General features: G+C 40.3%; 1 protein-coding gene across 1 annotated transcript in view; it reads right to left on the bottom strand.

Moving 5' to 3' along the window:
• Positions 1 to 16,870, bottom strand: part of astn1 (astrotactin 1) — a gene marked incomplete at its 5' end in the record, with an annotated part of 380,551 nt that overhangs the window by 345,364 nt on the left and 18,317 nt on the right. Inside the window, 3 exons of the mRNA XM_008278851.1 lie at positions 5,191 to 5,340; positions 11,659 to 11,801; positions 12,408 to 12,658. Of these exons, the coding sequence (XP_008277073.1) occupies positions 5,191 to 5,340; positions 11,659 to 11,801; positions 12,408 to 12,658 (544 nt within the window). The remainder of the gene's footprint in view (positions 1 to 5,190; positions 5,341 to 11,658; positions 11,802 to 12,407; positions 12,659 to 16,870) is intronic.

The raw sequence follows: 16,870 nt of genomic DNA on the forward strand, positions 1-16,870 counted from the left end.
AACCATATACCCTGACACAGTGGCCGCCTTGTTAGACAAACACAGCTTAAACCTGGCATTCAACAGCACAACACTATTAAGTTAAACTCGTTGAATCTTAAGTCTCTGTGGATTTTACTTAATATTAATTAAGTGCCGCAAGCATAACAATGAAAAGTGGAATAATTCTGAAATTACTACAAGTAAACGCTGTCCTGGTAGACGGTTTATCTTGGCAGAAAAATATATGCTGACAGTAAATATCACTGATATGTTCAACATCTATTTCTTTGTAACTTGCAATTCACATTCATCAGCATTTCCTCATTACATCAGAACTGTTGTAATTTGCTTTTGTCTTTGTGAAGCAAAATGTTACCATCAACTTGTACCGTACAGATACTGCAGCTGTCTTTGTTGATGGACAAATAAACTTATGAAATATGTAGACTGTAAGAACTTTGGTTTGGTTTTCTCACCTCGACTTCAAATAAAAATCTACAGCTTTGGATGCAAAAGTTTCACATCTACCAAGAAGTCTTTGTTGCCTTAGATTTGGTGTGATGGTTGATAGATTTTTTGGCATCAGGAGCATATTCATACCAGTAAAACAACCTTTATTGGGATTGTCACTGGACTACCTCATTGTGCTAAGCTACATTTACTATGCTCCAGCCAAATGATCCATACAGTCTTTAGCAGAGACATCACAGCTTCTGTCTATGTACAGTTCTCACATTGAATCAAACGTTTCAGACTGAGTAAACACACCCAGAAAATATCAATATTTAACCACTGATCTCACATGTATGATCATTTTTCAAATAACATGATATGCTATATAGTCGGCAAATAGCTGTAGCTCACAAGTGCTAAATGACTACCCAGTCAGGATAGCTTGTCAATCACCATCACAGACTTTCCAGCTCCTGTCTCCACATTCCTAAACAGCTTGCTGTTGGTCAAAAGCACAAATTTCCTATTCTCACAAGTTAAACTCAACAAGACGCATTTATTTTTGACCCTTCAAGCAGATCCAGTGATGGTAACACTTTCTTAGTAATGAGGCTGTTTTGCTATAAATTTCACAGAAAGTTGAAGGTGGTTTGTGATACACATGGGTTCTTCTGGTTTGATGAGGTTTACTTCACATTTCAGTGGCCGTTTAGCAAGTTTAGCCACTCCATTCTAAGAAATATTCACAAGTTTTAAGGCTTAACAAAAACTGTACAAAGGACTTACTCATGTAATTAAGCCAATAAAATGATAAAATAGGTCTGAAAATAATCCATCAGGGCAAGAAAACACACAAGTACTTCTGCTCGTTTGAAGAAATTACTCAGTTTTCTTTTAATAACTTATTGTGGTGGGGTAAAATGTACAACTACCCCCTTTACATTTGAAAGTAATCACTAAGAATGTGTGTTTGTGTATGTGACGGGCCACTATGCACCATCCTCCACTTTCTGTTCTAACTCCTGTGTGTCAGGGTGTTTGACCAGCACTTACACCAGCCTGAACACCGGCCTTAGCCCTTTTGACTCTTTCATCATTTTGTTATGAAGCCTCATCGACAAGCCGGGAAGCTAAACATCACTGTGTTGTTTTGCGGTGCGCTGCAACCATGTTGGAGGATTTCTGAGCCCTGAGTTTTTAAATATTCCAACACCACCATTTGGATCTGCTAGTGGTGCCTCGTGCGCCGCTTTCTGTTGGGTGTTTGGGGGGCTTTCGCTCTTTGTTCTCACCCTCTATTATTGATAAGAGAGTTTGCTTGAATGTTGTTTTCCTCAACTGCGTTTCTCTGATTCCAGCTCTCGACGCTGTTTTTGGAAAAAGCCGGAGTGGCTGCAGGAAAGAGCTGAAACAGTCAAGGTCAAGCAAAGACAAACAGAGAGAACGAAAGAAATCTGCCTTTTTCGTTAACAAATAAGAAACATCCCAAGAGTCATGTTGGGTTTCCAATAGTCACGAATGAATTAAAATGACTGGTAGAGCAAATACATGGGAGCTGGCTGTAATAACATGCACATATAAATACTTGTGCTTTTGTTCCTGCGGCGCGGCTTTACGATGACAAGTTTTCCTAGTAGTTTGGAAAAGACCTCTGAATCACTGTGCACCGTGTACTCTATCTTTCTGCTGTGAAACAAGTTTATTTCTGGAGTTTCTCTGAAGCGACTAACACGGCAGAATTGTTTTTAATTGGGCTGAGAATAAAGCATCCGCGCAGCCAAGTGTGGAGGAAAGTGAATTATGGTCTGAGGTCAACTGAAAATTTTCAAAATGACATTTTGAAAATGTCGCTGCCTTCTTTTTCTCTTGTTTATCATAATGGGATAATGTCTCTCCATTTCATCGACTGTAACCCTCTCTCTCTCTCTCTCTTTTCAATTCCTCCATCTCCTGCCATACAGCACACCTCCTATACTATCACAGCTTGAGCAGGCAGAGGTGAACGCGGAGCGAGACGAGAGTTTGTGATGATGATGGCGGCGCGAGTGCAAATGAAGGAAAAACACAAATGTCGAGTGACATGAATGGGAAAATGAGGAGAGGAGCGCTGCTTGTGTTAGCTGATGGACCACAATGAACAGAAAACATGTTGAGGTTTTGCATTCATACCACATTCACACGAAGCGTTGTTATTTATTGTTCAAATGGCATTCATCTCCCCAGATAATATGGATATACATCACCGAGTTTATCCTGCAAAGGCCTCATGTATCTTGATTTAACTTTTTATAACATTGCCTTATATTCTTCACTGTGTTATTGATAACTTTTGTATAACAGGTTGAAAATGTCTCCGGGTCCTTGGGAGTTTTTCAAAGGGCATTCATGATGTTGTCAATGATTAAACCTGTGGTGGCATTCAGTGACCCACTGTGACTTGTTGTCGACTATAGACGGATAAACATTTAGAGATAAAAGACGTGTACAGCCGGGCATTGATCCCAATGCTGAAGTGAGTTGAACATAACACCTCCACATCAGGCCTCATTTCTATAGAAAAATATCAATTTTCACTCTGTCAACAACTCGTGTTCGAGTGCACCGCGACCTCTGCATGAATTCAGTGTGGATAGAAGCTGCAGCGAGCAATTAGAGATGAGCAGCAGCCATTTGCACCTAAAAATCGAACTGCTTTTTTTTTTTTTTAATCATGTTTTTTTTATTTAAATTTAACTCGATCAGTGGACTTGTAAATACGACGGAATATTAGGGCCACATTAAAAACAATATTTTTTGACAGACTTCGAGAATAAAGTCGTAATATTGCACGAATAAAGTCGCAATACTGCTCGAATAAAGTCATATTATTACGAGAATAAAGTCAGAACATTATAGAAGCTGCAAGAAAATGAATCTATTCCAAAGAAAGAACCTTCGGAACAGATTCATTTTCTTGCAAATTCTTTTCAAAGTCCTGATACTAATGATAATGTGGTGCTGATGCGCCAAAAGATCAAGTATCTCCTGGTTTGTGAAACTTTATTCTTGTAAAATTCCGACTTTATTCTCATGATATTATGACTTTGTTCTCAATCTCGAATATTTTTCTTAACGTGGCCCTTATATAATACTCTGTCGTATGTCAAATTTATACTAATTAACATAGAATATTTTTGTTTTATGGACTTTTGGTGAACATTTGGTACTACCTGTGCTGTGATTCAACTCATGGATGATCAAAATAATTTGTATATGTGCCCGCAGAGAGCCAATCTTGGGTCTTGCCACTAAATATCTGTTTGAGATGGAGTGTCCGTAGCGTATGATTCCATCTTTACTGTACTGATAATAATCTAATAATATTAATTAGACAAAGACTTCAAAACATGCAACTCTTAGCAGCAAAGCTAAAGCGCAGGACAAAGTCAAATTTTGGATGGAATAAGTCTTTAAAACAAAAGCTGCACACTTTGGAAGTTACCCAGTTCAGTAGGTGGCACTGTCGTCAAAAACGAGGGAAATGTGGTCCTGAAACTGCAGCCGCCTCTACTGCAGAAACACACAACTGATGAAACGATTTTACTCAACTCCAGCTCATAACTAAATCCCATCCATGCACTCTGAAAATAAAAAGTCTGCATCTTAATCTCGCTGCAACTTTAAACCTGCAGTAACAGATTTTTTGACCACTTGGAGTTGGTCCATGTTTAATTGAACCACTACCACGTGGCACTCAGCTGCTTCTGTGTTGCAAATATAAACCCAAAGCTTGTACCTGCAGGGCCTCATATGCTACCAACCACACCGTGATGATGGGCTGAGAAGCATCGGTTGATCTGTTGCCTAAAGGATGTTTGAATTTTTTTTTAATCTGTCCTGATCAGCTATATGAGTTCTAGAGTTCTTTTTTTACCGTATTGCATGTTTTTCATTTTCATTTTTTGTTTTTCAAATTTTACTGACTTGAACCTCCCTCTCTAGGAGACATCTTCATTTAAAAATGTGTAGGATTTGCCCCTAAATAAGTCAAATTAGCGATGCCCTTTGCTAATGCTAGTTAATAGCATACAATCATTAATATATTGTGAACATGTCATTGTCATGTGAGGACTTCTACAATGAAAAACTGCTAAAGCATAGCTTGTTGATGGACACGGTGATGGGAAACACAACTTACATAACAGCTGATAGTCAACGTGATGTGAAACTACTGAAGAAAAAAAAAAAAAGGAAAAGAAACATCTTGTAATAGCATCTGCAGGCTGTACTGTCTGACATTATGGGCACCATGGAAGTTGATAACACATCTCCTAGCAACACCAGCTTTCAGTTTTCAGTCAACAGATGCCGTTTGGAATGCCCACTCAGAAACTCCAGACATTTTTTTTTCCACTAATATGTCCATATTTTTCTTTTTTTTTCACATTTTATTTATTTTTATTTTTTAAGCGTAGCAGCTTCCTTCCATAAATCATGAGAAGTAGCTAAATTTTAGGTTGACTTTAACACGTGAATTCTAAATTATGTCACTGATGCCATGGGAGAATAGTTTTGAAAGGGGTTTGAATGTACGTCGTTCAAAAAATAAATAAATAAATAAATAAAAAATCGTCTTCATCATTAAGATCCCCAGCCTGATACCTCACAGCAACAGTTTACGTATACTATGCAGAGTGGTCTACTTGTTGAACTCCTGGAGCTGTGGGGTGAATTCGATCTACTTCTGTGTCGAACCTGTGGGAGAGAGTGACTCACCACGGGTGTTGCTGGAGAGGCGCTTGCGTTGGCTGGTGGAGGTGTTGTGTGGAAGCAGGGTGTTCTGCTGGTGGTTGCTGTCAATCGGACTCGTGGCGATGATGTTGTCTTTGTACTTGTTCATCAGGGCCAACTTGGTGTTGTCACTCACTGTGGACAAGAAGGATGTAATTACAAACGCGGTGCAATGTAAGGGAAGAGAGTTGTCGCTACGCAAAAGCACCCGCTTGGAATAACGTGCTGTTCTTGGCTGAATGCGGGGTGCTTTTAAACCACAATGTAGCAAAGCCTAACGCGCCGTGATGCTAAGAAAACACACCCGGCATGTTTGTTTACTGGGCAAGGAGTCAAACAGTCAAAATTAAAGAGTGAGAAAAGCTGGCATGAAATTAAAACTTATAAAGGGAATAGACGGAGCACACTTAAGTCTCAGAGGATGAAATGATCTAATTCTGCAAATATGAAGAGATGTTCCAGGGAGACAATTAAACTGATACTCTCATAGAACACGATTTCTGGAATAACATCCTTGCAGGAGTGCTTCACCTCCAAAAAATATACGATTTGTGTGTCAGTTAGTCACACCGCATGCATTTTTATCCACGGGAGCAGGATTACTTCCGTGATGGAAATGTCAGTCTGTCCTCCACTTTGGTCCAGGCTGAAATATCTGTAAAACTATTTAATGGATTTTGATGAAATTTCATTCATGGTCCTTCGAGAATAAATCCCATCTCTACTGCTAGTGGTAATAGCAAGTGTTACTGTAGCATGTTCATGTAGAAAACTACGATGTTGAACACGGTAAACATCCTTCCCTCTTAGCAAAAGCACCTAGCCTCGTCTTTGTAAGCATGCTAACATGCTAATGTTAGCATATAGCTAAAAGCTGCAGTATTATTAACCCTATGCAGGACTTTTGGGGTCTTTTGGACCCCAGGTCATTTGGTTTAGGTGACAGGTGTTTTTTAAATATAAAAGAGGGACATTTGTCATGCATTTGGAACCAAAAATACATCAACTTATCAGAAAATGTATTTAACATAGCATAAAAGTCTAGAATGAATACCAACAAATATTTTGCACATATATTTTCTTGGGGTCCAATGGACTCCGAAAGACCTGCTACTTATGGCAACATGAAAGTCTTGATCAGGGTTAAACACATTCTCACTGAGCCCCGAGGAGCCACGTTCCCATATATTTTCAAGCAAGATAAAAGACAAAGCTACTTAGGAGCGAATAAAGTAGAATCATCAGAAGGTGGCGGTATAGCCTATGTTACACATGGCTACAACAAACAGAGTAGAAGAAGTGAGAAACATGAGTAGCTGTTCGTCAGCAGCTGAAAGCCGCCACAAAGAAAAGAAACAAACCAAACTTCGAGAAAAAGAAAACAGCCAATCTGAGTTAAGTCAATCTTTACTCCATCAGAATCTATCCAAGGTGTTTCCACGAGCATTCACTCTGAATCCCCACAAACTTTTCCTCATGCGATACTTCAAAATAAAAATATGTTACAGAAACGCTGCTATTCTGACCGTGGAGTCTCGTTCTCTTTGATTCCTCAGTGTGTGTCTACACTGTCTTAGGAGAGAATAGGGCTTCAATGTGAGCACAATGCAATAAGTGAAATATGAATGAATAGTACTGACAACCTTGATAAATGTAGACAGAGATCCTGTAGTGGCAGTCATATGTTCCTGAATTAATGTCAGTAAGTTTATTCAACTTGACTTTACTGATGGAATAAAATTGTCTATTGATTGCACAAATTTGCAAGATAGAATGATCCAACTGCTAAAAATGATGAAAATGTAACAAAACCAACAGAGTAGATAAATACATATTCAATAGAAATTCTAAATGAATGACCTTGGAAACAATTACATGAGCAAATCAATGCTGTCAGTGAGTGCTTTAGCAATTTTGTATTTTAATGGACAGAAGTTAAATGTATACTGATCAGCCACATCATGCCTAACGTGGCGTAGATCCCTCTTATGCTACCAAAACAGCTCTGACGCATTGAGATATGGATTTCACAGACCTCTGAAGGTGTCCTGTGATATCAGGCACCAAGATGTCAGCAGCAGATTCTTTAAGACTTGGAAGTTGCGAGGTGGGGCCTCCACAGATCAAACTTCTTTTTCCAGCATGTTCTAAGATAATCAGATTGACATTTTGGGGGAATTGGGACGCCAAGTCAACACCTTCAACTTTTTTTGTCATGTTTCTCAAACCATTTCTGAACAGCGTGGCAGAGCGCGTTATCTTGCTGAAAGAGGCCGCTGTCAGCAGGAAATACCGACGCCATGAGGGGGTGTAGGTGGTCTGCAACCGTGTTTAGGTAGATGTCAAAGTAACATCCACGTGAATGCCTCGACTCAAGGTTTGCCTCCGTCGGCTTGCCTTCTTCCCATCGTGCTGTCATCTCTTACCCAGGTAATCAATGAACATGAACCCAGCCATTCACAAGACGTACAAAGAAATCAGGATTCATCGGACCCGGCCACTTTCTTCCATTGCTCCACGGTTGTGTTCTGATGCTCCTGTGCCCATTGTAGGTGCTTTCAGTGGTGGACAAGGGTCAGCATAGACACCATTACTGGTCTGCGGATACACAACTCCAGATGCAGCGAGCTGTGATGTTCTGACATGTTTTTATTTGTCAGATCGAACCACAAGGGCCAGCCATTGCTCCCAATGTGCATTAGTGTTCTTGGGCGCCCATGACCTTGTCTTCAGTTGTCCTTTCTTGGACCTGTTTGTAGTTTCTAACCCCACAGGACTTCCTGTTTTGTCACTTGGATCCTGACAGTTGCTGCTTTGAACACATCGACTTCAAAAACTGGCTTTGCTGACTCACATGTCACCCATTGTAATTAGATGATTGATGTTATTCACTGTAACAGTTGTTTTTTTAATATTGCGGTTGATCCGTGTTTATCTTCAAACATCTCAATGAGAGTTGTTACAGCATCCGTGAGATAATGCAGACATTATTATTTCACTTGTTGATGTATGCATATTACTAAATCATTCTAAAAAGAAAGGTCACAGCAGCTAAAAAATATATCCGTGTTATTTTAGTCCAAATTCAAATGCCAGTTTCTGAGTGACCTCTCCAGTGTTTATATTGTTCAATATTCCGTGCATGGCCTGCCGCCTGCATTTTCTATTTCTCTAGTTCATCCTATTACCCATCTCAGATGCATAATGCACAGGATTACTCCACTTCCATCAGCTCACGGGTGGGGCTGTTTAGATTTTATAGGAACACTGTGTGAGAGCGCTGTCACCATAAACGATCTCTTGATGAATCCAAGCGGTGAATCCGCCGTTAATTGAAATTCAGAGGGTATACCTGCATCAAAACAGCGCCGCTTCATACGAAAACTCCCATGGGAGTGTTGCTCAACTGCAACGTCCACTGATTATGGAAAATAACTTCTCTGAAAATAATTCTTGTCAGGCACGCAGGTCTTTTGAGTATTTCAAGTATGAAGAACAAACTCTTTAAAAGAATACCTGCAGTTTTTATGTTTATATCTGATGGACTTTCTACACCAGTCACAGAACTGATGGTTTTCCAGTGATTATAAACACAGCTCAAAGGGGGCCCATTTGGATGATTTATATGTAGTTCTATTGTTTTACACTGGCAACGCATTCGCAGACTCCTTGTTCATAAAAAATAACAGTTTTTGTCTTCTGTTTATTTGCTCTACATTCATTTTTTAATGAGTATTTATCTATAAGAGATAATTAAATTTGCAAAGTTAGTCAATCAAAAGTCAGTTGATTTAACGTCACACTTCAATGACAACAGCGGTTTTAATGTAATTATACTGTCCTGAACCCCTAGCAAGTACAGTCGTGACTTGATAATCCGACACTAAATGTAAAACCTTTTATGTCGGATAGCAAGGCTGTCGGATTGTCAAGACGGAGGTCGAGAGACAAGGAGGGCTTGATGCTTGAAGGGGGATTTGTTGTTAATATTTATTGTTTATAGTTGTTATAATAACTAGTGTATTGTTAGAACACTAAGCATGGCTGTATTTCACGCCTAATTGACCGGTGCGCTTGTGCACGTTCTGCACACTTCCACCCCGGGGGAGCGCTCCGATGGGGTGGAAGTGGCTGGAATGCACAAGCCAGTTTAGAATAGCAGTCACAGTTCTGATTCCACCATCAGTGGCAGAGAGGAAATGGTGGATACGCTCCACTGCTACCATCCATGTTTACTTCTGTAAACGCTGAGCACGCTCGCTGCGTGTGACGTCGTCCTGTCCTCTTCTGCGCACGCGGGACACTTTTGGGTCGTATGAAGTTCACACAGCAGATCACATACAAGTCGCATTTAACTGGAAAAGGGAACAAACTCACAAAACAATCGGATTTCACAAGAAAATACGAATTGAGCATTAAGTCCTGCAGTCTGAACGTAGCTAATCTATCGGATTGTTAATATGACGTTATCCTTACTTGTGACATGAAATGTCATGTCGGAGTCGGAATCCAAGGCTGTTGGTATGTTAAGGCTGTTTTCTATGGGTTCTGTTCGTTTTTCCTAAAAACCTGTCGGATAGCAAGATTTTCAGATTGTTAAGGGTCGGATTATCAAGTCACGACTGTACAATCATTTTACGACTTTTTTCAATTAAAAATCTATGGCTGACGAGGAGGAACAATAATTTCATTGTTAAATAGGTACAAGCTTCTGCAGAAATGGTTCATCAGGAGCATTTTACTCTACAGCTATCCAAACCCAGCAAACACAAAACGCTGTAAGCACATTGATTCGACAAATGTTGTGCCGATGCATTGTTTAGCAATACTGCTACATCAGCATACATCAGCTTGGATAACTCATACTTGAGTGAATGTGGCAAATTCAATGTAATGAAGGAGTTAAACCAGAGGTAATTAATTTTTGGCCACTTGACATTAGGTTAGCTAGCAGCTTTCTTTGCTACACAACCCAAAGAAAGACACACATTAGCATCGATTCGAGTCATGCTTCTTGCAACCAGTGACTGAGCATATGAAGAAATGAGTTATAGAAAGATTTTCTTTTATAAAAACTGCTGCTCTGGCCAAAGGTGGAGCCAAGGTGAGACCCCACACAACTTATAATAAAGCCAGTTATTGAAAAGTATGAAAACCCATCTGCTTTATGTGCGAATAAACAACGTGTGCTTCTATTTTATATATGAGATAAGGTGTGTATGTCTCGGGTTGAGCTGTGGATTTAGTTGAATCTCTCCTACAGAATCCTAAAGACTGTGGGGATGAAACCTATTTTGAAGAGCTTTGGAAACAAGCGGTGTAAAGTGCTGAACTAAGCAAGACTGACCCAAAACCTGCACCCAAAGGAGAGAAACTAAAGGATGGACATAATGTGATGTCTCAGCTATGTGGGTGTTCTGAGCAGAACAAGGACACTTTTTACCACCAATGACCCACATGTGCCCATCGAATGTAATTATCTTATCAGCTTTACCAACTCAAAAGACACAGCTTAGGTCACAATTCAAGGGTTCAAATGATATTTACACATGAAAAGCTTAATATACTGTATTCAAGTTCCAATGTTTCCAAATAAAACTAATAAAAAACTAACAAGACAAGGCACAAATTCCTCTTCTATTTTCTGAGTGGCCATCCCTCTAATCCCTCTAAAAATTTGTTGGCACCGCTGCTGGTTCTGGCTAGAAATAAGGTTGAAAATAGCAAGGACGACACCAAAACAGTATAGCTGCAGGGAATAAAAGTAAACCAAACAGAATAAAAGCAGGTGATGATTTTCTTAACAATGCACAAATTAATCTGATCTATTGCAAACACAAAAATATTGATGAGCTCAGCTTTAAAGCCTTTAGTAATTAAATGTAGAACATTTCCTCGTCAATCAACACGACACACAGTATTATGTTAATCAGGGTCATTTACTCCTTAAACAAGAAATCCACGTGTTAGGACCAAATGTGTCAACAGAAAAAAAGGAAATTACAAAAAGCCATTGTTAGCTTTAAATTAAAGCTGCGTTAATTGTTTACTTTTGGCCACTTGGGGGGCAAGAAAAGTGCACAATAAGCTGACAGGCATCCAAACGTGCTGCCTTAGAAAGCTAATAGCACATCATGCAAAAGAGGAGCAGCATCCGTGTGCCCTTGTGTAGCAGAAAGTCTGAGCTTTGTGTGCTTAAAATAGCTGCTGGAAATGAGCTGAGAGTAAATATCCTCCTTCAGTACAAGCTGAAAGTACAGGCTATAAGAACAAAGCTTTAAAAGTCAAAAATCCTACACAGAGCAGAAAGTCACAGTTTGCCATGAAGTGATCTCTGAGTGACTTCTTCAAGTCCATGGGGTTCTTAGTTGATATGAGAGTTCAGTGCAGCTTTAAGTTTGTTTTTCCACTCTGTCTTTACTGACCTGGCTATTTGTGCATCGGTCAACTTACCAGGTGCGAGGTCCATATTATTCTTGTCGTTACAGCCCTGGAGGGAGTCCAGGGTACGGGTGACTTGGCTGGCAAATTCCTCCCCTCCGTTCATGCACTCCCGCTGCAGATGGTGACGCAGGTCAGTAATGTCGTACTCATACCTGGGGATGAGGTCGAAATCAATTAGCATCGCATTATCTTGACTTATCGAAGTGAGAATAAATGTCACAAGCGGCTAATGTGTTTGATGGAGCTGCTGAGATTTCCGAGTGTGACAGAGTAGACTGAGAAGTTAGGGAGTTTAAACCTATTCAGGACTTTCATGTTGCCATATGTAGAAGGTGTTTCGACCCCAAGAAAGAATATGTGCAACATATGTGTTGGTATTCATTATAGACTTTTTTTACTATGGTAAATACATTTTCTGATAAGTTGACGTTTGCTTCCAAATGCATGACAAATGGCCCTCTTTTGATATTAAACAAAAAAATCTTCAAAAATTAAAAAAAAACACCAATGCCTGTCACTTAAACAAAAGACCCCAAAAGTCCTGAATAGGGTTAAGATGCTTGAACCTCAAAACTCAAGTACATCAGCCGCTTTCTGACCTCTGGTTGTGTAAAATGTGGAAAAACATCGCCACACACTGATTATTCCTCTCAATAACACAAACCGGTTGTGGTTCGCTCCTGCGTATGACTATTTTTAGGGTTTAAGTGTTGCCCCACACCCACCAACCCCCCCATCCACCCAAAACGTGCTTGTACCCATCCAGTATCGGCGTCTCCCGGATGCTGAGGGTTCCGCTGGAGTTCGGACCCTGACCCCGGGAGTTCCTTAAGCTCTCCCGGGCCTGGCCTCCCATCAGCACAGACGGGATGTAGTGGATCTCATTAGCCGCCTCGGCGCTGGCGCTCTTCTGGGGCTGAGGGATGCGGCGGCGTTTGCACCAGCGCCTGCGAGTGTAGAGGATCAGGACCAGGCACAGGATGGACAGCAGAAGGGCGATCATCCCGCCCTGAGGGGAGGAGGGTGGCATTTAGAGCAGAGAGAAGACAAAAAAAAGAGAGAGAGAGAGAGCAGAGAGAGTCAAAGGCGAGAACACAGTCAGAGAATCTTGCCAAGTAGAATATGGATCAAAGTCAAAGTCGTGATGCCAACAGCACATTTTGAAAAAGGTTGGAGCTACAATTTAGTGAATAGCGCCTACAGTGTTTTTAAATAACAGCGGCTCTTATGCCGCTGTGCAAACGTTTCACCTTCAAACTAATACATAGGGAAGTTCAGAACATGGCTCCTGACTGATTTCTACTAATGTAAGGCCAGGTGGAAAGTGTCAGGAGTTATAAATAGCGTCCTCACTTAAAGCACTCAGGTAAGTGCCCCGAGCATTAAGCGGCGGTTACCTAACTTGTTTCAAGGAGGGGCTTGACAACTTATTCACTTTGCTGCTGACAGCTAGACGAGATGATTAACACCAACGTGCTTGTCCCTCCGTATTTGAATGTCTCAAATGTGCTGCGACAGAGGAAACAACGGGAGTCGGCTATCCTGGCTTTATTTCATGTACAATCCATACAAAAGTCTAAAAATTACAAGCTGTGGTTCTATGGGGGATATGTGCCAAACTATTCTTGGCCAGATGCAGCATCTTCATAGAAACCTCATGCTGACGGGTTCAGATCAGAGCACGTCTTCCACTACTGGTTGCTTTTTGTTTCCTCATTTGACTTGTTTTTTAGCAGCGCCGCCACATTTCTTGATGCAAACTTGGCAAAAACAACGTTGTAGTTGTTGCTGATACTGATAGTAATGATTAATCAGAACCATCTGGATTTTCTGTGGGACAAATGGATTTTGTGACTAACTCAACATTTCATTTGGGAACATTCTTGCTGTGTGACTTTGAAGTGAAATGCACTAAAGACGAAAAGCGAGAGGATACCTCGTCTTGCAAGTATGACTTGTTAATTCATAATATTGACGAAAGCATAGTTCCGCAGTTTTATAGTGTGCAGTCGTCACTCAACTTTTATTCGGTTTGTACCGTAACACACTGCACATAACGCACTTTATTGCTGTTTTTAAACTTCTAATTTGGTGCAAAACTGCATTTTATTGTACGAGTGCTTGTACTGTGTGTAATGACAATAACATAACCAGAATGTAATCTTTAAAGCTGCATGATATTGGAAGAAACTGCCATTGCCATATTTTGTTTTCCTATGATATATATTGTGATGTGGAAAAAATTCAGCAACGACAGCCAGATGCTTTAAATCAGCGGTCCCCAACATTTTTTGCACCACGGACCGGTTTTACGCAAGAAATTTTTCTCCGGACCGGTCATTAAACACATAACAAAATTTATTTAATTTTTTTTCTATTAAAAAGTTTTACAAACAAATAAAATTACTTGCTAAATATGTGCTTCGCTTAATGGCCAGGCATGAAAATTGATAGTCAAGTGCAGAAAACAAGCCCAAACAGAAGTGACGGGAAGACGATCTAGTACTTTTTCAAAATAAAACACCCTGTAGACTGCGCTGGAAGTAAAAATAAAACAATAAAACTTTTCTTTTTCTTTCTGTACGGCCCGTTACCAAATGACACACGGCCTGGTACCGATCCACAGCCCGGTGGTTGGGGACTGCTGCTTTAAATAACTACTTAAAAATGCGTAGGGCAGTACAAAGCAGAGGTACTGGATGGATGGATGGATGGATGGATGGATGGATGGATGGATGGATGGATGGATGGATGGATGGATGGATGGATGGATGGAAAGGAAAAAAAGATTTGTGGTGCTGATTTGAATGGTCAAACAAATTCGTTGCCTAATGTAGTTGCAATGATAACAAGACACTGCCGACACAGTGCCTATTTTTAGTCAACATCATTCTTTCTAAAGTAGAAATATTTCTAAATTTCCCTTTTCAGTGTTTCTCTTATGCTCTACGCTCAGTTTGCTGCACACATGTGAAGCCTACAAGGTAGCAAACTCTGTGTCTTGTAAATAAAGTTAAAATCAAAAAAGAAAAACTGTGTATCCATGAACCCTAATATCACAACAAATGAAGTTCAATCAGACAGACATCTCTTGTAGATTGGTGCAATAAGCTGAAACAATCATTTATGTGCTATTCACCGTGTTATCCTCTTTAAACTTCGAAGCTCTAAAGCAGCAGTGTGATCAATGTGGGACCATTTTGCATGAAAATCATGAAATGTGACAGAAGTGAACAGAAAATCAGCTCCGATCAGAGCCACACATGCAGAAGATAGAATTCGACCGTGACTTTGAGTTTAAGCTCATACGTGTACTCCATGAAGCTCTGATACCAGATGACTGGGTCAGGTCATATGACTGCTTCCATTCTTCTCTTTTCCCTCTGATTTTAATGACTCATGAGACAGTCGACGTGGTAAAGGGATGCTGTAGCATCTACGCCCGCAGAGGACGGGGGGGAGAAGGCGCAAGATGGACAGATGAAGGGCGATTGAGCCTGCCCTGAGGACAGGTTAGCAGGGTGGACAGAGACGGAATTGGGAGCGAGTGGGGAAGGGAAGGGGGGAGTCAAAGAGAGAGCAGAAAAGGCGAGAGCCGAGTAGGAGAACCCTGCCAAGAAGCAGGATATGGATCAAAGTCAAAGGCAAGTCAAAAGCACACAGCCGGTGGAAACACAGGAGAGTGAGAGATTGATTGTCAGTTTGAATCTCAGCCCATATCTCCTCCGTGAAGGAAGGCAATGAGAGTTTCTTGGCAGTTTTGTTCTACTTATTCTTTATCTAATGCCATTATTTTACATTTTTAAGGTAAGTGAAATGATCATTTGGAAGAAAAAAAAAGACAAGAGATGAGATAACATGACTGTAAATTGGACTTGAACACAAAATGTCACACGTGCAGTACGTTCAACTTGCTCGTGTTTAATCTGATGCTCGTCAGCTGAACTCGATCAAACGAATCAAAATCAGATACACTGCGCAATTTGAAACGTGTCAAAAAAAAAAAGTCTCAGGGAAATGTCAAGGTGACAGCAGGGAGACAGACAGCAGCAATCTGCCACAGGAAATGGATTTTTCAAAAAATAAATAAAGACTGAATCCTTCCCAGTCAGAAAATTTTGCAATGACAACAGCAAACTGGGTAAGTTCTCCTCCCATCGTGGATTTTTATTTTATTTTAGTTTTTACCATCCAACTTATTAAATGTAATTCAAGGCAAAACAAGCAACAGTTTGAACAAAACACTATAATAACAAGGGTTGAGTGAAACCGATTTAAAAAGGAACGGAAGCGAAAAAGAGAAGAAGAGAAAAAATCAATTAGAACTAAACTGTGTGTCAGTTCAGTCAAACAAGTAGAGTTATGGAGAGATAAGCAAAAATGATGAAATGAAAAATGGATTTTAATCAGCAATTTACATAAAACATCTCTTTTCAAACATATTAGGGATTCTGAGGCTGAATATAAATGGGGTTTCAGCTGCTCGTATTAATTTAAATTGGCAACAGTAGAGGCCTATTTGCATAAGTTGTTTGCTTAATCTGCACAGTCAAGGGCATTAACAAATGACACCATGATATGGGACACTTCTGGACTAAATCTGCATTCACACAGTGGTCAGAGAGGAGGCCGGAGTCATTTGGTTTGCAATGATTACTTTGAAAGTCACCGATGAAGCCCCGATAAAACAACGGCTACGCTCAAAACACAACAGCTCCCTCCCATCGAAAAAGGAAACTGAGAAACTGCCTTTTCTCTCCGCATGAGTGTGGCTCCAAATGCAATTAGGTAATGCGGGTCTATGTATTTTCAATTTAATCAAAAGTAGGCCACTTAAAGCTGCGCTGATCAATAAAAAGTTGTCAAATTACTTAGTGTATTGTAAAAAGGGATCATTCGTCGAGATGAAACTGCAGAAGAGAATCCCTCAACTCTCCGGCTATCCTCCTCGTACAGGCTGTTTCTCTTCCATTTTGCGTTCCTTATCTATGCCTTTACTTTAGCATCACTGTTCTAATCAATAACATTTCCAGACACGAGCTGTTTTCAGCAAAAAAAAAGAAAAAAAAAAAGCTCTGATAAGCCCTCCGTACAGTACCTGCTTGGCACAACAGCCGATGTTCGCAGCAACCTTCTGAACATATTGGAGCCTTTAAAGAGCCAGATATGTTTTTCAAAGCGACAGGAAGCGCGAGTGGACACCGAAAACACTCGTTTCTTC

The sequence above is a fragment of the Stegastes partitus genome, unplaced genomic scaffold, assembly GCF_000690725.1.
Source record: "Stegastes partitus isolate 25-593 unplaced genomic scaffold, Stegastes_partitus-1.0.2 Scaffold134, whole genome shotgun sequence".
NCBI lineage: Eukaryota > Metazoa > Chordata > Actinopteri > Pomacentridae > Stegastes > Stegastes partitus.